General features: G+C 41.7%; 2 protein-coding genes across 3 annotated transcripts in view; both read left to right on the top strand.

Moving 5' to 3' along the window:
• Nucleotides 1–25,360, top strand: part of LOC129764385 (sperm surface protein Sp17) — a 286,996-nt gene that overhangs the window by 19,955 nt on the left and 241,681 nt on the right. The window lies entirely within an intron of this gene.
• Nucleotides 1,711–23,157, top strand: LOC129764384 (uncharacterized). Of its 2 annotated transcripts, none has more exons than XM_055763397.1 (2): nt 1,711–1,858; nt 20,293–23,157. In XM_055763397.1, the coding sequence occupies exons 1-2, from the start codon at nt 1,842–1,844 to the stop codon at nt 21,461–21,463; spliced, it is 1,188 nt and encodes a 395-aa protein (XP_055619372.1). In that variant the 5' UTR covers nt 1,711–1,841; the 3' UTR covers nt 21,464–23,157. The 2 variants fall into 2 exon arrangements, with proteins under 2 accessions (XP_055619372.1, XP_055619373.1); XM_055763398.1 differs by having other exon boundaries at nt 1,746–1,858; nt 20,296–23,157.

Below are 25,360 nucleotides of genomic sequence, written 5' to 3'. Positions count from 1 at the left end.
GATTTAGAGCAAGTATGTTTGGAACGTGTTTTTAATTTAAACTAAAAAATCCAATAAAATACAAAATTATGTGAACTTTTCTAATGTATTACTTTTATAAAAGAACATACATTGCAATATGGAGCAAAAATCGTTCGATTGAACCTCATACAGGAAAATATGAACCGGGAAAATTGAGTGTTCGAAAAATCGAACATTGGCCATAACGAACATTTTTTTCTGATGAATTAATACCAACACATCTAACCTCTGCAGCGCGTTTTGGTTCATTTACTTTGGAAGACGGAAGTTTTTTTCATTTATTTTGCATTCTCATTTGTGAATGTTTGCAAATATCAATTAATTCAGTAAATATTATTGAAAATCTGTATGATTTTTTGTCCGTAATAACCTTAGGAAATGGTGGCCCGTAGAATTTCGTGTGTAGAGGAGCTGGAGGAAATGATCAGTACGTATAACGAGGATTTTAATGAGATTGCTGGTGTGAATATTCTTTCGCCGGACCGAATAACAACCACCCAATCCTCGATTCCATTGTTTTTTCGCATCATTTTGGTACTTTGCAGGTATTGGAAAATGTTTTTTTTCGGGAAATGGATACTTAGAAAGAAATAATTCCTAAGCATAGACATTTGTCCACGGCCAACAATAAAAACGACAGCATATGCCTGCCAGTAATAAGTTGAAATTACATTAAATAAGAAATGTCACATCTCATCTTAGGTGGATTAACTTAGGTTTGTACTTAGAGACCTCTATCCTCCTGTGCTTGTTCGTTCGTGAATATAAAATTGATGCATTTGTGAACACCGTATATTTACTAATTGAACTGGTTTTCAGTTCGCGGTATGTTTGTGCTTGCAAAAAAAATAGCGGGTTTCGGCCAATGTTCGATTTTTCGCACAGTCATTTCCCAGAAAATGGAAAATGGGAAAAAATAATTCTTGAACATTGGGGTTTCTTTGACATCAATAATCCAAATTACACCAATAGCTTTCGTCAAAAAAAATATTTTTACAGCTTGATCGTTAATGGGTTAACGTCGTTTACTGTTCGGAAGTCGTGTGATTTATACATGAAAACGAGAAAAAAAACCTGTTTTTGGTGAGTCAAAACGTTGTCACATCACGCTGGAATGGGTCAATTACATGACATGAGCCAGCGATATCAAATTACTGGCAACAATTCGTTCAAAAGCATTATGTGAGTCGATTCCACCACCTGCCCTTATTTTATCGTGTCATTTTGTCGTAAGTTCAATACAGACAGGATACCATCGAGTGCGCAGACGCTATGCTCGCATGTTGCTTATGCGTACAGAGAATCAAACAGTCAAACAAACTCATTTCGCCGGCGACACAGATAAGAATTTGCCGACAGTTTCCCCACCGTCAGGGGGTGAAATACTGAAAAATTAATGAGAATTCCACGGAAGTGCAAATAATTGACAAATTTTTCAGCCTTCCTATGTGCGGCACCAACTGCGAATTTATTCGTGTTACTGTATGCAAATGTGGTATACGTGAAAATAAATCGCAGATAATCGATAATCGGTAGACTACTGTAATTTTATACTGGTGGTGTTCATATTTTCTTGGATTTTTTTGTATGTTCTAATGTTATTAAAAAAACTCAATGGAGTTATGTAAAAAATTACCCGTATACGGAAATGGAATTCCACGGAAATTTTCTTACAAATTGACCACCTCTAGCATCCGAAAGACGGTTTGCGCGTCCAATCGTTCGGGTCGCCACATTTTGCTTGCTTGCGTCTGTAGTCGACGGTGAGTGTTCAGCAACTCGGCGTGAATTTCGGTTGGTTCGGAAAAAATAGCTCGAAAATGGTGCTCGATGTCAAGTAAGTGCTGCAAATGGATCATCATAATCAATCTCGCTTGTCAGTTAACTCGGTAAAGTGTTTTACGCGGTGATGTTTAGTTAATTTCGAAGCAAACTCCAACTGCTGCGCCTCTGTTTCCGTTCATCGCAAGGGGAGTAGGTGTGATGCCGAACATTTTGAAAATTCGCGAATGTTGAGAGTAAAAATGTTATCATCGCCAAAAGAATGCTATTTTGGCTCGGAGCAAATGGTAACAAATCAGTATTATGTGATGAGAATTGGAGGCACGAAATCACGCCGGAAATACATTTTACGGTAGCAATTTCACGGGTCATTACAATTGCTGTGGGAAGCGGTGGCAAATTTATCGATTACTTGCTCAGACTGCATGTAGACGATGGGATTGTTAAGATGTTATCGAGTCGGCGAAAAAAAAACGGGGGAAATTTTCAGATCGATAATTCACCAATTGATTAACATAACTGTTATAAGTCTTGATTCACACTTGTGAATCATCGTGACAATGTTTGCCTATCGAGCTTATTTCTAATCTAATTTTTGGAAGCGCTATGTTAGAATATTTTACGCGGATTATACTGACATTTTTTCATCGTCCTGCGTATTACCCTAGGTTGGGTAATCGGTAAACAAGTCCCGATTACAGTATACACTTGAATGTAAACACATTTGGTATGTTGCATCTCTCTGATGATATCACGTGGCGAGAGCCGTGAAGTGGTTAGCTCAAATTAGAGACAAATCGGTGTGTCCGCTTGTTGCTCGACAAAGTCACTTCAACATGAGAGCAAACTGCGCCTGGTGCAATGTTATAATCATTAGAATGCATCTTCGCGGTACAATCGTAAGCTCTGGTCTCCGAGAAGTGTTTTTTTCACTGCAATCATCAATCTGTTGCTATGATCTGTCGTTGTCGGGACAATGGTGTTAATAAGATGATTAAATAATGATACACACGATTGACGAAGAAGAGTTCGGACCGCTAGGAGGAAGTTGCGTGGGTTAATTACATCGTACTGCGACGGGGAAACAGGGTCTTCTATGACGGCTTTCGTCCGATAAAATTATACAAATTTCACTGCTTTAAAAAGACTCTTCAGCTGATTAATACCGCATAAATTATAGAAGGCGTCAATCCGATAAGCATCTGTGCACACATTTACAAGGGTATGGTCAAATGCTAACAAATGCTTTATTTTCTTGGAAGCGACGCTCTTTTAATATTCATTCCTCGTAGATCATAAAATATAGGCAACCGTTGTTTCCAAATATTATGTTATGTTCGAGACTTGTTGAAGCTATGCTAATTAATCAGGGTGTTCAATTGGGATGGCTGATTGAGTAGTTGAATTATTATTACTCATTCGGTGAGTGTTACGTTGTAAAGCTTGTGTGGGGGCAATGGTCCAACGAAGAACTTAGAGATAGTTGACCGGAAAAAGTCTTTTATTTTTTCAAAGTACCATTTACGCTCCAACTTAATTTCATGTCATTAATTCTCAGCAAAATTGCGAGAAATTTAGTTTCTGTTAACATGTCCATGAATGGCCATGTCTAATAAATTGAGCTGGATTTGGAGTACAAAGTCGTTTCTCGGGTGGTCCCTGTAACTTAGCGAGAATCGACAATTCTTTCGCAAATACCTCCTTTCGAGCGATAGTCCACAGTAATTCTTCAGCTCAAGGTGCTGCCCCACGGCGCATGAAATTTATGATATAGTTCTCTATAACATATACGTAATAGTCATAGTTCTATGAGATTTCGGAAACAATTTTTGGAAAGTTTGAGCAATGAATTAATAGAAGCTATGTAGTAGAAAACTATCGTTTAGTACTATGGCCTACGGTTTTTGGTGTACACACGAGTAATTTCTGTTTTTCTATATTGTTTGGTTGACAGCCATAAATAATTCAACCTATTTTTGTGAGTCTCATCACAGAAATACTTTTATCAGAACATAAACATTGACATAAATCTTAAACAGAAGCAGAAAAAATCACGGCCGTTCTGACGTACATACTTCTCAAAAGACAAACTTAGAAAACCCGCAGATTCTTATTTGGTTTTGTTCTACATGGTGTCATGACTCTCGGAATAGGAGATTGAACTTCTGCACCTGTAGTTGAAGTGGGAGGCTGATTCCCCTTTGATTCCGACGAGTCTTCCACGTCTGATAATCATTCTTACAACTATGTTAGTAATATGTAACCGATTACTCGCGGTTGGCTCGAGGTTAGTATTACAAGTGTTCTCATAATTGGTATGTTGCAGTCTTCGAGTCTGATAATCATTGTTTCTGGGTGTATCACTCTGATACAGAAATAAGCTTTTTAGGCTATTTTTTAATTTGGAAGGATCATTGATTCAGGGGACTTTTGAAAAGTCTCGATGGGTAATAATGTGATATTGGTAACATCAATGATTGCTCTTTCAGCACTAAAACAGTTTAAACAAAAATACTTCAATTTAATCACTGTGAAACTGATATTCCGAAAAGAACTGGAACGCGATTTGAATATTTCTTTTTATATAATATAGGTTGCTATCGATTCTGTCCTAGTAATGGTTTAAAGATAAAAAACGAGAGCAAAAAATCTTACTACGACATCATATTGGTGGACTGATGTTGTACAAATAAACGAGTTAACATTTAAAAAAATTTAATTGATAACTCATTTTTCCAACAGACAGAGTTTTCATTTGGGTATCTGTTGAGCACAAAATAAATCTTCTTCTTGGTGTTGTCATATGCTACTTAATTGAAAATCGAAATTTCTCAACACGTTCTATGTTTAAATTCGAAATAAAGTTATCTACCCTACTCACCAGTGAGTCAAATTCTCCCGATCTCGATTTTCCTCGGACGAGAAATGTCGCTGCCACCAGCTGCCACCTTTGCGTACTTTAGTACACCCTCCTAAAGTCAGTTAAGGTCATTGAACATTGAAAAAAGTAATCAATTTTATTTTTTTTAATAATGAATTTATCTGAAAAATGTGCCTTTAAACCGTTGATGGTTTTTCTGACCGTCTCATCGTCAGTCGGCAGCTATGACATCTCGGGCTTTTGTTGTGCCCCTTTGCGCAAACGATCGGGGTTTGTAGGATCCTAAAGAACGGGATGCTGCTCCCACAATTCAACCAATCGGAACTTCTGCTCCCGGTCCAGTGCGAAAGATTGAACTGTCAGATAGCTATGACATAGAAACTATAAACTATTCCGGCATGACGGAATAGTTGATATTTAGCAGCTATGACATGAAAACTTGTAGGGGAGATGGGGGTAAGACGGACATGTTAAGGAAAACTTCAATTGTATCTTTGGAAACTCATGTTTTCAAAAATTTAAAAGCAGTTTCTTATAGTTCAATATACTGGTTTTCGAAATAACTGGCCAAATGTTTTATAAAAATGTGTTTTTTCCATGTTTTTACTGAAATTAAAACAAGCTGAAAAGTACAACATTTTTATCGGTGCGGGTATAATGGACATGTAGTGGGGGGGATATGGACAGGTTCACAATATACGAAGCGTAGAGGTTTATCGTTCGCGAGAGGAATAATTTCACTCTCTCCCAGTGTTTGTGCGTCCAGTAACTGAAATAGAACAAAAAGAGAAAGCAACATAAAAAATAGTACAATCCCTTCTTCCCTTCACTTTCCATCATGCATTGGATGTGATTATGGATATGACTGTCCATTTCACCCCCCAGTGCAATTATTTCAATAATTTAAATTGACCACTTATGAATGAATTTACTTTTCCGTACATACCTAATATCGCTTTTCTGTCAGCTCACAAACCGAAATATAACCATCAGAGAATTCAATTTTGCAATTAAAAAAATGCTTAATATCGAAGCCGTAAAAGTTACATCCACACGCAAAATCATGTTCGATTTTCGGTTTTTGTTTCTCTATTCCACTTTTGATCAGTATTCATTGTCATAGGACGGTTTAAATATTATTACATGTAGAGGGGTTTCCCATCAACAGAAATTCGAAATTCATAATGCAACTATACAAATCAACCACCATACCCCCACTGTCCGTCTTACCCGCGGCTCCCCTACTAGAGTGTACACACGATATAATTATTTTCTCTATGTTATAGCTAAAAACTATGAGGTGATAGTTAATAGTTATGACTTGCAAAACTATCAACTATCACCTCATAGTTTAGGTGTTTCTACGATGCTATACCTTAGTTTTCTATCACATAGCTCACTAGACACTAGAAATAGCGTCCGTGGGACAGCACCTTCACTTCAGTTAATCCTGAGTGAAGAATTCCAATTAAAGGCTCTCATGTCTTTTCTTCTGGTGTATGTTATCCGTAGCGTAGCGGAACACGAATGCTACCATTCGTCGAGTCCTAGTCCATGAGTTGAATTGGGTTATTTCGATTGGGATATCCATTCGCGGTGTACCGTGGCAAGAAATGGTTGTGTCTGAGAGGAGCTCTTCCGTCGTCGGAGAAACTGAAAACTGCATTGGTCATGAACGTTGTTCTTGTGCAAAGAAGAATTCGGTTCTCGAAATCAGGGTTTTGGCATCGAAAGTTGTGGTCCGCTGTTCCACTTTGTTTTTTGATCGACGAGGTTAGGCTTCGTGGAGATCCATCTCCACTCCATTTGATCCGTTGTTTTCAGAACTTCATCTATGCGCACAGCGATGCTCAGAGCCAACCCATAAGAAAACGGTATTTGAATCGCTTCATAGGAATCTCCGGGAAAATGATGACTGTGATAGCTTTGAAACGTTTTCAGTTCTCATATTTTTGACAGACAATTGGTTGTTTTGTTCTTTATCACAAAATATTAGATCTACAAGTAAACTTCGATATAACGTACATTTCACTTTCAAAATTGTACGCTGTATCGAATTGTACGTTATATCGAAGCATAATAATAATAATAACTTCAATCAGAAGACGAAGCCAGCCTTTCTCATGATGTTTCCCTTCGTTCTGTTGATTAGAGCTTTAACTTAAAAGTTAATAATTTTTAATGTGTTATTATAAATTTTATCCTAAAAATTTATATTAAACTAAATTGTTTGTATCAATTAAAATGAAGTTCTTTAACCGCTCCACAATTTGTTCTTTGACGCACAACTTCTATCTTTCTTAATTTGGCTGCAATATCGATATAAACAATTCCTGGTGAAAATTCAAGCAAAATCTTCAAAAATCACGAATTTACCCCCACTGTACATGTAAAAGCCACTTAAACTTCACCTTAAAGTTGAAAGGTAACATTTCTTCATGAAATATTTGAAATATAAAAAAAATATTTTTTTCCAAACTGAATATAATTGAGTCCAAAATTGTATAAAATCGAATCACATATAATCGAGTCCGACCTGTACTGTATTCTGTTAGTTAAATCATTTCATTTGATACCAATATTGAGGAGATTGCAAAAAATACATAGTCGACCATTTTGTGGCGGCGACCTTTTCGGATTTATGTTGTCCATAGTGTTGTGTATTCTCCAAATCAAGCCATTCAGCCATTTTTTTGCGGCGGCCAAATTGAATTTTTCAAGATCATGGAATACGCAGTTTTATAATTAAATAGAATAATGAAGTAGAATTAGAAGAATTAAATGTATGTTTCAAATTTCAGATCAATCATTCAACAGGAACGGGCTCAATTTTCTATCAATGTGGGACAACCCAACAAACATTCAAACATACATAGAAGCAGGTCAAGCTGAATGAAACCATTCAAAAAGTAATTAGTTGTTTGGGGACTGCGGTCATCTTGAAATTGGATTTTTCATTATCTGCCATGTTCTACTAGTCGAGATCTTTCTTTTGATACATTTTTGGGCATTTTTCATGAACTCCCATCCACATTTCCCATACATTTGTTCTGCACAACTGTGTGCTTACCTGCCCGTGCTGTCAATAAGGTTCTACTTATGCATCAGTGAGTTACAGTACTCATAAACCACTGCGATTCAAATGCAGCGTTCGTTCTATGGACACAGGTAGAGAGAAAATATCGCAACATCATAAAATGAACAGTCAAACTACCGTCCAATTAAAAATGTCATGACATTTTGACTTTTTTTCGTGTTATTCATGAGATATTCATCGTCCTGTAATTAAACAACAGTGTTCACGGGGAACGTTCACCACACAAAACGTTCATTCAACACATTCGCGATTGATTTTCACCGCTTTTCTACGTACGTTCGACAGAAAGAGAGAACATATAAACGTTCAACTGATTGTCGTGGTTTCGTCTGTGCATTTATTTATGATGTGACTGTTGGAACCGAACAATGCATTCATGGTCACACTCACAGTACGAAATGAACCGCAACTCTCGGGCAAGGGCAGTAGGGGAAAAGGGGGGAATTTGGACCACCTAAGCAAATTGCTTAATATTTCCAAACCAATACGGTCTAAATAAAAAATGTCACATTGTATACTGAGCTACACTTATTTTCTCTCAATCAATAATGTTTAATCATTATATCAAGCTTCAAACTACCAAAAATATCATAAAATAAAAGAGATGATTTTTGGACATTAACATTTGATGCGGGTGATTTGGACCGTCTGTGGGGTGATTTGGTCCAGTGTGTATTTCATCGACAAAAACATACTTATGTTTATGTAAAGTATTTTGGGATAATGTTACAATCAGTAACAGTGTTTTGGGATCGATACCAGGTATCTTGGACAGATTCCAGAACAGAAAAATTAGATTGACACCATCTGGAATTCAGCATGAATCTTTTCACTGTTGTTCGAGCATTTTCAAACACTTTCGTTGTTGGTCAAAGAAAATCCGTTGCTCTTTCAAGCTCCTCCTTCTTCCAACTTTGCCTGCCCATCCTCTTTTTGTAATTCCGTGACATCTGGAATTTATTAGATCAAAGAAAAGCCTCAAAACTGTAGGACCAATTCACCCCACAGAAACGTGTCCATGCCACCCCACACAACATGCAAAAATTGAAATACAATTAATTTAATTTATTGTTATCAAACTTACAGATTCAATACACGAAAAGTTTGTTTAATCAGCGGGAAAAACCTTAAAACCACGATCGGAAAACTCACATTTTACATACGGTTCAATAATAAAAGAAAATGACATTATCAAAAATCCAAGCTGAGTCATACTTTTTTGACATAAAGGGGTGGTCCAAATCACCCCGTATGTCCAACTCACCCCGTGTTACCCTATGTGATGATTAAGAAAAATGTCGACCTTTTACAGTACTGGTCATCAGTTTCCCGGAGATTCATATGAAGCGATTCAAATACCGTTCTCTTATGGATTGGCTCTGAGCATCGCTGTCCGCATAGATGCAATTATGAAAACAACGGATCAAATGGAGTGCAGATGGACCCCCACGAAGCCTAACCTCGCCCATCAAAAACTGTCTCCTCGAAATGATGTCACAACAGAGTGACCATCATTATATTTTTTAACTTCTGATGTCCTGATGGCCGTGGAGCTGCCGGTCTAGAATAGCACTTCGGGTCTACGTCCCTGTCCCTGTCGTAGAAGGCGACTAATCGGGTGACAACGCGAGTAAGGGCGCGGTAAAGCCTATGGAGAATGCACGGGGGAAATACCGTGTACAGGAGCAACGAGAGGAGTGCCGAGCACATCAGGATCGAAGCCAGTAAGATCCTGATTACGACATACTGGTATGACATGGAAAACGGACAAGACACGAAAACGGATAACATGCGATGCTAAAAGCCGACAGTCGTGCTATTCTGCTCCCTGAGTAAGGAAGGGTGACACCTACCTGAAATGGCGTGTGGGTTAATAGTACGGTTGCCCCCGTCCCGGTAACAACTTGGCAAGTCTTCGGGTACGTTCGATGCTCGTCTAGGCCTTGGCACTAGGTACTAGGCATCAGATGTCACATTCCTGACTTGCGCTGATCCGGCTCTGAACACGGTCCCCATGAAGGACCGTGTCAACCCCTGCATGGCCTCACTGCTTGCATAGATAACCATGGGATCACAAAAAGGCGACTATGTACAACGAGCGGAGATAGCGGCCCGAAGTTGGGACCCAACCAAAATGGAGACAACCTACAAAACCAACGAAGAACGAAGAGAGAGTATGATGGATACAGGTGACCAAGCCAACGCGTTCATTCGTAGTAAAAAGCTTCTGCGATCGCCAATACTCAAACAAGTGGAAACACCAGGCCCTAGCGGCAGTAATGGAGGAATACCTGAGACCCAGAAAAGTCGGGGGATCAATCCCCTGTTCCTGCCAAAGTCCAGCGGTAGTTTAACCCAGGAAGGAGGGCTGACTGGAGAGAGCATCCTGAGCACGATCATGTTGAGGGTCAAAGAACTCGACACCTTCGTGCAGGACAAACCCAACGTGCATAAGGAGATCAAGACCAGGATGTCGGGTATAAGATCTCTCTTGGGACGAGCTTTGAAGGAGCACGATGGACTCGTCGAAAGGACGAAAACTGCCGAGAAGGCACTCGCAGAAGCGTTGCAAAGAGCTGCAGCTGGACAGGTGACGCCAAAGATTCGTCGAAACCGTTCGGAAAAAAGAAAAAAGGATTCACCAGCAGAAGAAGAAATGTTCAAAAAACGCAAGGACGATCACGACAACGATGATCAAGACGATAGTGCCGCCCAGGGCGACAGCGAAGAGCTGGGTGACAGCGATGACCAGATCAGCACCGATAGCAAGAGAAACGACTGGAGCACGGTTAGGAAAAGAAACAAGAAAAAACAAAGGAACGAAGAAAAAGAGAGGGAGAGAAAAGTGAAAATAGTGGAAAAAAATAAGAAAGAGAATGAAAAGTGGCAGGGGCCAAAAGACAAGAAGCCTAATCCTCGGCGGGCGAGAGACAAAGGCGATGCACTCATCGTCGAAGCGAAGGGCAACGTATCATACGCTGATCTCTTTAAAAAAATGCGAGAGGACCCTGGCCTCAAGAAACTGGAGGAGAGCGTGGTGAAGTCCAGGCGCACCCAGAACGGCGAAATGCTGTTCGAGCTGAAGAGAGACCCAGAAATCAGGAGCTCAGCATTCAAGGATCTTGTAGAAAGGGTTCTCGGCGATGGAGCGAACGTAAGGGCCTTATCCTCCGAGGCATCGATAGAATGCAAGAACCTCAGTCTGTTCACCACCGAGATAGACCTACGTCAGAAGTTGGAGGAGGAAAACATCCTGGGCAAAGTTCCGATGAAAATCCGACTACGAAAGGCGTATCGCGGGACGCAGACCGCAACGATTCGTCTCTCAACGGACGCAGCGAACAAGTTACTGAAGTTAGAGAGTATAAACGTCTGCTGGGCTGTGGGTCGTTTTAGAATCATTCCGCCTGTTCCCAAGCAACTGGAGCGATGTTTCAAGTGTTTAAACTTCGGCCACCTGGCGAAAGGCTGCTTGGGGCCAGATAGATCCAAACTGTGCAGGAAATGCGGAATAGAGGGACACTTTGCCAGCGACTGCAAGGGAAAACCAAGGTGTATGCTCTGCGAAAAAGAGGATAGTAATGACCATATGACGGGAGGCTTTAATTGCCCTGTGTACAAACAGGCGAGGGCAAGCCAACAGTGATGGAGATAACCCAAATTAATCTCAATCATTGTGACATCGCACAGCAACTGTTGTGGCAGTCAACGACAGAAACAAAATGTGATGTCGCAATTATCGCGGAGCCGTATCGCGTTCCCCCCGGTAACGGTAATTGGGTGACGGATAAAGTAGGAATGGCCGCCATCCAGGTCATGGGCCGATATCCCATTCAGGAGGTAGTTTCGAGGTCTCGCGAGGGTTTCGTGATCACAAAGATCAACGGAATTTTTATCTGCAGTTGCTACGCACCTCCCAGATGGACGATGGACCAGTTCCACTATATGCTGGATGTCCTCACCGAGGAGCTCGCCGAACGAAAACCAGTCGTTATAGGAGGGGATTTCAATGCTTGGGCAGTAGAGTGGGGAAGCAGATGCACCAACGCGAGAGGGACTAGTTTACTAGAAGCTCTAGCCAAGTTGGATGTTACCCTGTGCAACGAGGGCACCACTAGTACCTTCCGCCGAGAGGGTCGAGAGTCCATCATCGACTTGACTTTCTGCAGTCCTTCGTTAATGACGAAAATGAGGTGGAGGGTATGTGAAGGATACACCCACAGTGATCATCAAGCCATCCGTTATACCATTGGCCAACGAAACTCCGTGGCAGTACGGATAAATAGGACATGCCCGCGCAGGTGGAAGACAAAAACCTTTGACAAGGACCTTTTCATCGAAGCACTACGCGTGGAAAGCGACGTCTTGAACATGAACGCGGATGAACTGACGGAAACGCTAGCAACAGCATGTGATATAACAATGCCAAGAAAAAGGGAACCCAGGTATAAGCGACCTCCAGCCTATTGGTGGAGCGAGGCACTTGGCGTGCTTCGGGCCAACTGCCTTAGCGCCAGAAGACGTTTCCAACGGTCAAGCATAGACACCAGAGAAGAGCGGAGAGTGGAATTCAGAGAGGCTAGATCCACTCTTAAACGGGCGATTAAGCGGAGCAAATCTAATTGCTTCAGGGAGTTATGTCGGGACGTGGACGTCAATCCATGGGGCAATGCTTACCGAATGGTGATGGCGAAGCTCAGGGGCCCAACGACACCTTCCGAAATGTGTCCCGAAAAATTAAAAATTATCGTGGAAGGGTTATTTCCGCAGCACGACCCAACGACCTGGCCACCCACGCCATATGGAGAGGATGAGGATAGCATCGAACGCAGAGATGTGACGAACGATGAGCTAGTTGCAGCTATCAAACGCCTAAAAACGAAGAAAGCGCCTGGCCCAGATGGAATCCCCAACGTAGCTTTGAAAGCGGCAGTCCTAGCATTCCCTGATATGTTCAGGACAGCCATGCAGAAGTGTCTAGACGAATGCTACTTTCCGGATCGATGGAAGGTACAACAGCTAGTACTACTGCCCAAGCCAGGAAAGACGCCGGGTGGTCCAGCATCGTATAGACCCATATGCCTGTTGGACACTCTTGGGAAACTTTTGGAGAGAATCATCCTTAATAGGCTGACGGAATGCACGGAGGGAGTTCGTGGACTGTCCGATAATCAATTCGGATTTCGGAAAGGGAGATCCACGGTAGATGCCATTCGCATAGTGGTCGAAAGAGCCAACAGAGCATCCAAACAGAAGCTCAGAGGAAATCGATACTGCGCAGTGATAACGATCGACGTTAAGAACGCGTTCAATAGTGCCAGCTGGGAGGCCATCGCGACTGCGCTCCACACGATGAAAGTCCCAGACTACCTGTGTAGAATACTGAGAAGCTACTTCGAGAACCGTGTGCTGGTGTACGAGACAAACACGGGCCAGGCGCAGATTAAAACTACGGCGGGAGTTCCGCAGGGCTCTATCCTGGGCCCATCGCTCTGGAACAGTATGTACGATGGTGTACTAAAACTGAATCTGCCCAGAGGTGTGGAGATCATTGGCTTCGCGGATGACATCGTTATTCTCGCGACAGGGGAATCTTTGGAACGGGTCGAAATGCTCGCGACCGAGTCGATAGACATGATCGGAAGGTGGATGCAAAGTGTGAAACTGCAGATAGCCCACCACAAGACGGAAATGCTGATTGTCAGCAACCGCAGGGCGGTGCAACGTGCAGAAATCACAATTGGAGAGCATTCGATAACCTCGAACCGAGACCTAAAATACCTGGGGGTGCAGATCGACGATCGACTGAACTTCAACAGTCACGTCGACTACGCTTGTAAAAAAGCAACGAAGGCAATCAATGCACTGACACGAATCATGCCCAACAACTTTGGCCCAAGCAGCAGCAAGAGGCACCTCTTGGCTAGTGTCTCCTCATCGACACTACGTTACGGTGGTCCAGCCTGGATCGCGGCGTTAGAAACTCAGCGGAACACGAAGAGGCTGAATAGTACGTACCGGCTCATGGCGATGCGAGTCGCGAGTGCGTACAGAACCGTGTCAACAGAAGCGGTCTACGTCATAGCCAGGTTGGTCCCCATAGACATCATCTTGGCGGAGGACAGCGAGTGCTATAGGAGGAGGGGAACCAGAGGAATCCGGAAGCTAATGAGGGCGGAGTCGATGGCTAGGTGGCAGCAAGAGTGGAGTGCCGCGCAAAACGGCAGGTGGACGCACAGGCTCATACCGACACTAATGGGCTGGGTGAACAGGAAACACGGAGAGGTAAATTTCCATCTAACGCAGTTTTTGTCTGGTCATGGCTGCTTCAGGCAGTATCTGCACCGGTTCGGACACGCAAGATCGCCTCTTTGTCCGGAGTGTGGAAATGTGGAGGAAACACCGGAACACATCGTATTCGAATGTCCCAGATTCACCACAGTGCGTGAGGGGCTGCCTACCCTTCATGCTGGGAACATCGTGGAGGAAATGTGTCGTGACGAGGGCACCTGGAACGCAGTAAACAGTGCAATCGTACATATCATGTCCGAGCTACAGCGGAAGTGGAGGACCGACCAGCATGCGGATAACGCCTGACCATAAGAGATGAATAATCGAGACGGCTGTAGTACCGGATAGTCCCCCCCGAGAGCCGCCGTGACGGAGTGCGCGTCATGTTGGAGGGCACTACCTAATCGGCGCTCCGCTGGGAAGAGAAATCCTGCGAGGGTGACTGTGACGGGGCGCGCGCCAAGTTGGAGGGCGCTTCCTAATCGGTGCACGTCTCGACAGGTAACCGGATACTGCCACGGAGAAGAGCAAAAATGCCTGCCTGGCAACGCCTGATCGTGGCCTGGATGGAGAAACACTGCGAACGTTTCGAAGGAGCGAGCATCAAGGATGAAACCATGATCAAAATGGTGCATACCCCACGAGAGTAGCTGTGACGGAGTGCGCGTCATGTTGGAGGGCACTACCTAATCGGCGCTCCGCTGGGAGAGAAATCCTGCGAGGGTGACTGTGACGGGGCGCGCGTCAAGTTGGAGGGCGCTTCCTAATCGGTGCACGTCTCGACAGGTAACCGGATACTGCCGCGGAGAACAGCAAAAATGCCTGCCTGGCAACGCCTGATCGTGGCCTGGATGGAGAAACACCGCGAAGGATGAAGCCGTGATCAAAATGGTGTATACCCCACGAGAGTAGCTGTGACGGAGTGCGCGTCATGTAGGAGGGCACTACCTAATCGGCACTCCGCTGGGAAGAGAAATCCTGCGAGGGTGATTGTGACGGGGCGCGCGTCAAGTTGGAGGGCGCTTCCTAATCGGTGCACGTCTCGACAGGTGAGAAATCCCGCGAGGGTGACTGTGACGGGTTGCGCGTCAAGTTGGAGGGCAATTCCTAATCGGTACACGTCTCGACGGGTAAATGGATGCCTGCGAAGAGGACATAAGCGCAGTGGAATGAAAAGCGAATAGAGAGAAAAAATGTTGAGAAAAAGGGAAGGACAACGCTAGTCAGCGTTGAAAACTCGAAGAGTGCATGAGCACAGCCGCCCCCTGAAGTAGTCGCCTAGATGTGGTCCCAGGGGGAATAAGGCAACGAGTAGAGGGCTTGGTTTTTGTGGGTGCGATCCCCACTCGACGTCTGGGTTAACCCTTCCCAGATAAGGCTGGTAGAGCGTTCCTCACCTCTATAAAAAAAAAAAAAAAAAAACTTCTGATGTCCTGTTTTGTTTATAACTTATGGCGAACAGATTTTGATGATATGTATACAACTTAACGAATCGTTCAAACTAATACAGTACCCAAGTACAACCGCAAATATACCACTCATAATCAAGCGCATGTTAATCGTACGCACGGAATCCAAATGTATTGTTTGCTCTACGGGCACTGTGGAGAGATGAAATATTGCAATTTAAGCTCCGCCCAATGACAGTCTCGCTTCTGCCAACGAGCGGTCAACATCTCTCTGTATGCTCCATAGTGCGTAACATCAGTTACGCAGTGGAACGCGATGGTATGATACAGAGTGTCGGCTTTCATTCCGTTTAATGCTGATGGAGAGCGCTTGAGTGTTCTTGAACACGCACACAACGTTAATTTTTATTCGTTGCCAAATGGAGATTGAAATGTTTACCAATAGATCCATTATTTTTGGGTGAAATTCAAAATCTTTTTTAATATGCTTCGGATTGTCCGATTTGGGTCAATATGCATCGTTTTGTTGGAAAATTTGTTGCCATTTTGAAGATAGCTTCATAACACCTCTCTCATAGAAGTCTTGGTCCTCATTGGAGAAAAACTCTAGCAATAGATTTTTACAATCTTCTCTTGATCATTGCTCAGGAAGTTTTACAATGCGAGAAAAGGTGATAATCGCTTGACACCTGGCCCGGACTGTATGGTGGATGCATTAAAACATCCTAATCAAGCTCCCGGATTTGTCTGGCCTTGCGTTGTCCTGATGGAACACAACAACTCCTCTGTTGGCCAATTCTGGACATTTCTGATGAGTCGCTAACTTCAAACGGTTCATTTGTTGACTGTAGATATCTAAATTTAAAAAAAAATATTCAAAAATTAATAATAAAATAAAATTTAAAAAAATAAATTGCACGTATTTTAATGTTACAGTATCGGCATCATGACCACACCATTCACAATTTCAGCGGTCTGGCTTGCTTTTTCGCCTTTATACAAGAAAAAGTGTAAAATGTACCGATTTTTCTCTTTTGTTGGCTTCCTTTGTTAACACCCGGTAATTCACAATTGAATGGAACAAACAGAAAACAACAAAAGATTTTTTTGTGTGTGAAATGTCACCTTTACAACGAGCCTACATTTGAAATTGTTTGATCGATATTACGCGAGATATTGATCACTAAAGCTAGCTACCGATGATTTTTTGGACAGTCGGTTTACTTTGAAAAATAATAACTTAAGAGCGATCAATCACATCTTTGATTTTTGAATATATTATGTACAAACCTCAGCTTTCAAGAAAAAATATAAAACGATATGGGGCCCTCCAGTCCGAAGCCATGTAAACTATAAAAAACAAATACAATCAATTATAACGAAAACTAAATTCAATTTTTTGCAAGTGCATTATTTTTTCAAAAAAGAATCGGTTCAGTGGTTCGAAAGTTATGAATCATTTTTGAAAAGTCATTTTTGGAAAAACAAAAAGTATTGGAAAAGAAAGTATTGATTTTTCGGACCACCCTACTAAAATGGAAATGGGCACCGCAATGAAAAAAAAATACGGGTCTAATATTTTTCGATAAGGAAAAAACTACCACTTTTCACGAAAATCTGAGAACCACTATATCGGTTTGGCATGGAATGGCTGTATATATACGTTCCACATAAAAATATAAGCAAATTATCATGAAGTTTACTTACCCGCTCTCGTGCTATTCCGTAGCTTATCCAACTTCAACACTGACATAGATAAATGTCTGTAAATGAAGTTTCTTCAGATGTTGTACAAAATGTCAATGTCTGAACTTGCGACCATGGCCTTTATATATTGTTCTTACCATCCATTTCTCAAAAAAGTAGGACAAAAAATTATGTGAACTTCGCTACAATTGAGCCAACACTTTACACTGTCAGAAACAATGACTGTCATTCGTAGTATATAATCTTGATATATCTAATAATATTTAAACATTTTTTACACATCTATTAATTTTGTTTGACATCCATTTGTAATATGCAACTACAGATTCTTGGTTTTAAAAAGTCAAAAACATTGGGGTGGGTTATATCTGTGGGATTTGTGGATACGATATCATCACGGGAACACTGGGCTTTCACAAATGTGTGCGAAATTATATTCTTACTCACAGATACATTGGCAAGTAAAAGATTTTCCGTATCATGAAGTGATAACCTAAGCAGAGCTCCCTCGTTATCGTTTGTGTTATGATTCGAAGCATGTAACACAACAAACGAATGTCCCTGGGGACAATGACTTCTGCAAAATCATATTAGAACAAAGTGAGTTATTCAGTTAAACGCTTTTCACTTTTCCGATATGTTTCTTGTTTTCAAAACTAAAGTCATCTCTTCGGAAGCATTGAAAAAACGACATGTTTTTCTACTCATGGCGATCTCATCATAGGGGTCAACAATCATTCGAATCGTTTCCAGCTTTCCTCGAATCAAATTCCGAAAGCAAATCTTTCCACAAATGACACTTTGTTTGTAATACCATTGTTTCAGTCTTCTTTCTTATCATAGGCCTTTGCTCAAATTTTTCTTCGTACACGGTCCATCATATTTTGCACGTGCCCCTACGAGCTGTTCCCACTTGTTCGGCTGTCAAATTCCATCCCCGCTCGAAATCTGTCAGTTTTATTTGCACCACAATTGACAAATATTCCTCAATTGGCTCCGCAGTATAGGCCGGATTCATCTCCATTGTAACACTTTTTAATTGTACCACTTTTTGGTAGAAATTTGATAGCTTGTTATGCCCGGTTAGAATAGGTAATCCACCTCATGCTGCTACAGAGAAGGTTGTAGTCTTTTCCATAGGTCCTTTTGAAAATTGACTGGTTCATGGTCCCAGAATTAACGAAAGTTGCGCTCTTCAGTCCACAAATGCGAATTACATCATTCCAAATAATTGAAACAAGTTTTTGGACCAAAAGTAACAAGCATATAACGCGTAGATTTATCTTTAGAATGAAGTGTTTATCATACCATTTCGTTCAGTTGTATAGGAGGTATTAGAGCTCAAAATCTGGTTGCTCCTGCGAAACGCTTTCGTTTTCGAAACTTTGAGTTTACACCCCAGTATAGAAATGAAAGACGTAGTTCTACGTCAAAAATTGAGAATAAAGACTCATTCAGTTATTCATTTCAATTAAAATAGCCTATCTGAGGATCTTTGGAGCAATTCTCATGCTCTTGGAGTTTATGTAAATAATTTTTAGAATCAAAACTACAGCATTTTTAATGATCGCCCAATTATTAGTCGAAATACCGTTCTTTCCACAGAAAGTCACTGTTTGTGCTTTTTATTGACCGGTGAAATCATTGGTACGTTATCCTTCAAAATTGAATCCGGCCACAAGCTCACAGTTAATGCTAATTGCTACCGGGACCACAAATGAGTGCCATTGCGGTGAAGGAGCTGTGGTTTCGACAAGACAGTGTTACATGCCACATCGCGCGTTTCAAATTAGATTTATTGAAAGCTACCACGCTCATTTGTATTTAATTTAACGGAGAAGCTGGCTTGAAATAAAGACTGTATCGAAAGATCATTGGCAACATCTATTCGTCAATGAAAATAAAACGCGATTATTATTTCAACGTTTGTTTTACGTTTATTGAAGATCTGTTCAATGTGAAACAATAGTGTGGCTAACATAAGTCAAAATATTATGCTCTATAGAACGAACGCACTTTCGATGAGAAACTTTTCATCAAATTTAGCATAGTAACTGTTGTGCATTTCCTGGATGCTGCTGTCCATTTTTTTTCTGAATTCCTCCATGGTTTAGGAAACTGTTCCATCCTTCTTGAAGATCCGTTTCCCAATCGCCCTGTAACGTTCAATTGGTCGGAGCTCTGGACAATTTGGAGGATTGGTGTTTTTCTCGATGAATCGGATATAATTGTCTGAGAACCACTGTAATACTGGTTTAGCGTAATGCGATACCAAATCCAGCCAGAGTGGAGAGAGTGACTGATACTTTCTATAGAGGGTCAGCAAAATTTTCTTCAAGCATTCATCTTTGTAAATTTGAGCATTGATTGTACCTTTTGTGATTAATATAGGAGACCGCAGATTACAAGTACAAATAGCTTGCCATATTAGAACATTCTCTCCAAATTTTCCCAGCGCAATAGTGCATCCAGCATCGTCCATCTCCTCCTCCGCCGAGTAGAATATTGTCGATATTGTTGTTCTGTGGGTTTCCTAGGCTCCTTCCGCTTGTTGTATTCTTCAAGGAGTTCCTGGCATTGATTCTTTGAATCATTCCGATGCTGGTTTTAAGCTTTTTGGGCAAATCACGCGTTGATAACGATCGGTGTCGTTTAATGTAAGTCACTACTGTACGATCCAACATTGTTGACATGTAAACAAACTATTGTTCGCATGCACACTAAAACAAGCTCACCTATTTTTGAGTAAAATCATTATGAAAGTTGCCAACTACTTTTCGATACCGTTCTTAGGTACCAGAGGCTGAGACTTACGACAACAGGCAAGAATGGGCTTGAACTTTACCATTAACGTGAACGGTGAAAATCTGTGTCAATAAACGCTCTGTTGGTCCTCAATGTAAATGAAGTGGATTAAGGATTAAAGTCTCGATTATGAGCGTAGCTGTATGTTGTTGTTCACCGTAAAAACGAAAAGATTAATTGTATCAGTATTTAGATACAAATCTCTCTTACATGCGAGTTTGAGAAAACAATACCGATATACTGACAATCGAGCTTAACCATTCCGTAAACTTCACCTAACAAGAACCTCCCTATTTCAGAAGAACCGCGCTGCTAGTGCTGCTACTGCTCGCAACCATCATCGAGCTCAGCACGGCCGAGACGTTCGAGTGTACCGTCGAGGAGTATGGTCCCGAGAAACACAAGTACTGTGTCTTCCGTAGCGTCAAATACACCAAGGATACTACCGATATCGTCTTCAAAGCGCCGGCTTCCAAGCAACCTCGGGTGGTGTTCGAGGACTCGGAACTGGAACATCTGCCGAAGGACTTCCTGGCGAAGTTTGGCAATGATTTGAAAGTGTTGAACGTTTCCTCGTGCAAACTTAGATCGGTGGTTATCACCAAAGCGATGGAAGAATTATATGCGATCGATAACTACATTGCAAAGGTCATTGTGCATCAAACCGCTCAAAGTTCGCCCATGAAGGAGATCTACCTGCAGTCGAATCGGCTTACGGACATTTCCAACATCACGAGGAGTTGCAAAAATGTAAGAATATTGGATTTGAGCAGAAATCAAGAGCTGGCACAGCAGAGTGAGCTGAATATAGCCATGTTCGATGGATACACGCAGTTGGAATACCTGCTACTGGCTGACGTCGGGGCTTTCTATTTGAACTATAAGAAAGATCCAAAACTACCGTCGTTGACATTGCTGGATTTATCGATGAACAATTTGATAGACAGCGACCTCCGCTTGGAGTACTTCAACAACTTCGAAAAGTTAGCTGTGCTGAGATTGAACGACAATTCGATGAGCGCAATAGCTTATCCACAGTTTACTGAAATGAAGTCACTGAAACAGGTCTTTCTGGAAGGAAATACCTTCGAATGCGGTTATTTGAAAAAGATGATCCAGTTTCTGAATGAAAAAGGAATAGAAACCCCGGTCGCTCGGTCCGCTAGAAACTGTGGGTCGGGATTCAACGTTGAATCGCAAATGTGCTGTAAATCGGAATATTTGCAGTCTGTAGGAATAAAAGATACGAAGCTGCCAAACGAGGCAGATTCGTCGGCTGTTGCAACACCGTCCGCCATCACAGACACTCCAACGTCTCACGAAGTTACCACTAAACGAAATGACGGTGTCACAACCGGAGCTAAATCGAATGGGGACTCCACTCCTCCAAATAACGGAATAACTCTCCATAGCATTAACATCGGTGTGATTATTTGTGGATTGATTTTAATGCTTATGTCAATTGAGTAGGATCGATGAATGATAAAACAGTTGTGGGAAGTTTGAGCAAAGAAATTACACACTTCTGGATCTACCGATATCCATAGGTTTAGGTCAACCATTGAGCTTAGTGTTTTGGCTGTACTTCCCCCCGCTTTTCACAAGGTGAAAAACGTACTTTTATCACTAGGGCGTACCAAAACCAATATCCGCATTGGTCAGCAATGATCAAATCAAACCATATGATAGAACTAACGTATCTCTAATTCTTCAAATGCTGACTTTTCTCAAATCATTGTTTCGATAGATCGCTTATTGAAAAGCCTAGGAATAGGAGTCGCTTTTTCCATCTGTGTCACCGACTTAATCAATGTGAACACAAAACCACATGCTTTGCCCAGCAAACGAACCTAGGATAGATGGAAGTGCTCTTAAGTATTATGAATACATATGGTGTTTGAAAGTATATCGTCGCGTCGGTGAAACAGAGTTTTGTGATACGGTGCTGTAACGATTATTTGACTTGGTGTAACGATAGCTAACAGAAAAGAGAGCATAATTAGTTAAGTCACATTTGATGGATTGTTCCGAGAAGTATACAGCCGACCAATGATTCAAGTGATACAAGAAAACAAGAAGACAGATATCAGTAATTTATTACCCATGTTAGCTGTATGCATAAGAAGCTTTGCAAGGGCTTTATCTCACCTTCGAAATGATGCTTACCGAAGATGTAACTGCACCCGCGTTTCATGTTTCTTTCAGTTTACAGTCTATACGTGTGTGCTTCGCTTTGTCTAACTTACTCGTGACTTTGCTTTCTTCTCTATGTTTTATTCTTTCAATATTCAAAATAATGTAGAAATATCAAATTGAAATCCGTCTTGCAAGTATGAATACAATTGAGAAAACATGCAAATAATATCAGAAGAGATATTTACCCGTCGAACGATAACTTTACCATAGCCAAGCTATACTAAACTCGTGTGAGTTATCGTCTCTCTACTCTTGTTTTGAATATCTTTAACATTGTGACATTGTGGCCACTAAACGTTGGATAGTTTTGCCGAGCATTTGATGTAATGCTGGGAGATCTTAATGCATGTTGAGAGGCTCAAAGCCACGTTGGAAAGTTCAATACATGTCCGTCTGTCGAAGACAGAGCAGTAGTATTAACGTATTCATTCTAGTCCACCTAGCCATAAAATGTAGCGATTAGCGTATGAAACAAATTAGCAATCAACTCGAGGGATACACCGGAGCAGAGAATAATGTTTGCATTTTTACGAAGGTGGCGTGCTGTTGATTTTGCGTGTTTATGTGCTATGATATTGATTGTGTTGAGGGGAGCACTCAGAGGGCTTGATTGCCATCTGTACAAATCAACGAACAGCTTCCCATCCAAGGAACGGGACGATATTAGAGAAGTGTTCAATATAAAAGAATTAAAAGTCTAGCATTAGAAAAGAGACAGATTGGTGTAGACTAGAGGTGATAATTTTAAAGCTGTGCATCGATAGGCAGAATAATAGCGATAGGTATCGTTCAAAAGAACCCGCATTTCGTCCCTTTGCTGAACCGGTCAAGTCTAGGGGTATAGTGAAAAACGTATTTTGGTATGCATATTCGAGTTTCGAATCAATCATTGTCTGCTAATTCATCGCCAAATTTTACTCGTTTTTAGCATGTGGTACACAATAAAACTTTTGCTAACGGAAACTGAAGGGATCTCTTATTTTACTGTAAAGAAAATACTTACTCATTATAAGATGATAACCTTTAATTAATTGCTCTAGTTTGGGAGATGAGGGCTTTGTTTGAGGGTTTCATAGTAATTTACATAATGTAATATACTTATTAGGCCGGCTTCATCGAAGGTCGGTATACTACTGACCAAATCTTAACCTTGTGATAGATCCTCCAGAAATATCGTGAGTAGAAAATTCCAACGCTACATCTATTTGCATTAGAGCCGCATATGATTCCGCAACTTATCGTGCTATGGAGAATCACGGATAAAAAAGACTTCTCCGGGAAGCTTATAAAAATGAATCAGGGAATGATGGATAGAATACAGTGATGTGTGCGAATATCTGGTGGATTATTCATTCGAGTCCCACAGGGGGCTTCGCCAAGGTGATAGCCTCTCTTGCCTGCTGTTCAACATTGCGCGTTATGAAACGAGCTTGAGCTTGGGTAGACTGTACACTTCGTAATTGCTCTCCGTGATTGACCTGAACCAACCAAATTGCACAAAGAACACACAGAATGACGCTTGGGACTAGCAAATCATTCTCGTTGTGCAAATTTCGGTGATTCGAACTTTAAATGATCAATAACGACGCCGACCACGTCCTTACAGTATGATAATCACCGACCGAAGGCCAGAAGGGTCGCCTCTATAGCGTGGTTATCTAGCGATTATCATGGATGGGACAGTTGTTAGTGGGAAGAGGTAATAATCAGGATTCACTGCGGTAAGTGATGTGATTATGCAAACGCGAGCTATCGACCACTCGACGAAACGAAACTCTGAAAATCTCATGTATCACAATGAGTGGCTATATATTCTATTATTTATCGCGTGTATTTTTTATCAAATTCCAATAATGAAGACCGAGCGTCATTCATGGGAAGCCTGACAAGGTAACCGAGAAAATTCCTCTCAAATTAACCGTACTGGCGATGTATTTCGTTTTTGTATTCACCTACTCTTTATCAAACTCTAATCGCGACAGAGAAAAATTATTTTTGTGAAACCTGATAAAGGGCGAACACGAAATTATTGCGACACATTCAACAGGGCATAACTTTTTACCATTGGGTAAAAATCAACCAAATTTTGTACACTTTCTCATTGATGTGTATTGTCTACATGCTGTCAAACTCGAAGTCGTGTTTTTCGATTCAACGAAAATGGAGGTGAACCAACGCGAGTCGAGAGAACAAATTCTTTCCCAACACCTGGAATTTCCTGATCTGTCGCACCGGCAGTTGGGAAAAATGTTGAACATTCATCATTCAACCGTCTCCAGAGTGTTGAAGCGGTTCCAGGAGCGGTTGACGTTGAACCACGGCAAAGGAGCTGGAAGAAACCCGGGACCGGAGAACGAAAAGACGGAGGGAAAGGTGAAGCGGATGATTAAAGCAAATCCTAACGTCTCAAGCCGTGATTTGGCTAAAAAGATCGGCATGTCGCAGAGCTACGTCCAGAATGCAAAGAAGAGAGCTGGACTACATACATACAAGGTACATAACTTCCCAAACCGCGATGAGCGGCAACAATCGACGGGTAAAACTCGGACACGGAAGCTCTACGAGAAGATGCTGACAAAATATGGCTGCTGTGTGATGGATTACGAAACGTATATAAAAGTCGGTTTTAAGCAAATTCCGGGGTTTTTCACCGGCAAGAGAAGTTCGACAAATTTAAGAAGAAGAAAATGTCGAAGTTCGCCTCCAAATATCTCGTTTGGCAGGCCATCTGCTCTTGTGGACTGAGGAGTGAGCCTTTCGTGACAAAGGGCACAGTAAATGGCGAGATCAACAAATCTGAGTGCCTCGAGGAGCGCCTTTTGCCGTTCTTGCAGCAGCACGACGAAGCTCCGCTATAAAAGTGTCCTGGAGTGGTATGAGGCCAATTCTGTCCATTTTGTCCCAAAGGACATGAACCCGCCAAACTGTCCGGAGCTGCGCCCGGTGGAGCAGTATTGGGCAATAATGAAGCGGGAACTTCGGAAGAGCAAGAAGACAGTCAAAGACGAGAAGGACATGTTAAGAAAATGGAAAAAACTGAGAAACTGGTACCGGATGACACTGTAAAGACTTTGATGGAGGGCATCAAGCGAAAATGCGTTCAATTTTACACTCAAGGCTCCATCGATTAACTTTTATTTTGATTTTTGAAGTAAATATAATATATGTATA

The sequence above is a fragment of the Toxorhynchites rutilus genome, chromosome 2 (genome assembly GCF_029784135.1).
Source record: "Toxorhynchites rutilus septentrionalis strain SRP chromosome 2, ASM2978413v1, whole genome shotgun sequence".
In the NCBI taxonomy this organism is placed as follows: Eukaryota; Metazoa; Arthropoda; class Insecta; order Diptera; family Culicidae; genus Toxorhynchites; species Toxorhynchites rutilus.
Note: the sequence above shows the minus strand (reverse complement) of the source record. Positions and strands in the feature narration are given on the sequence as shown.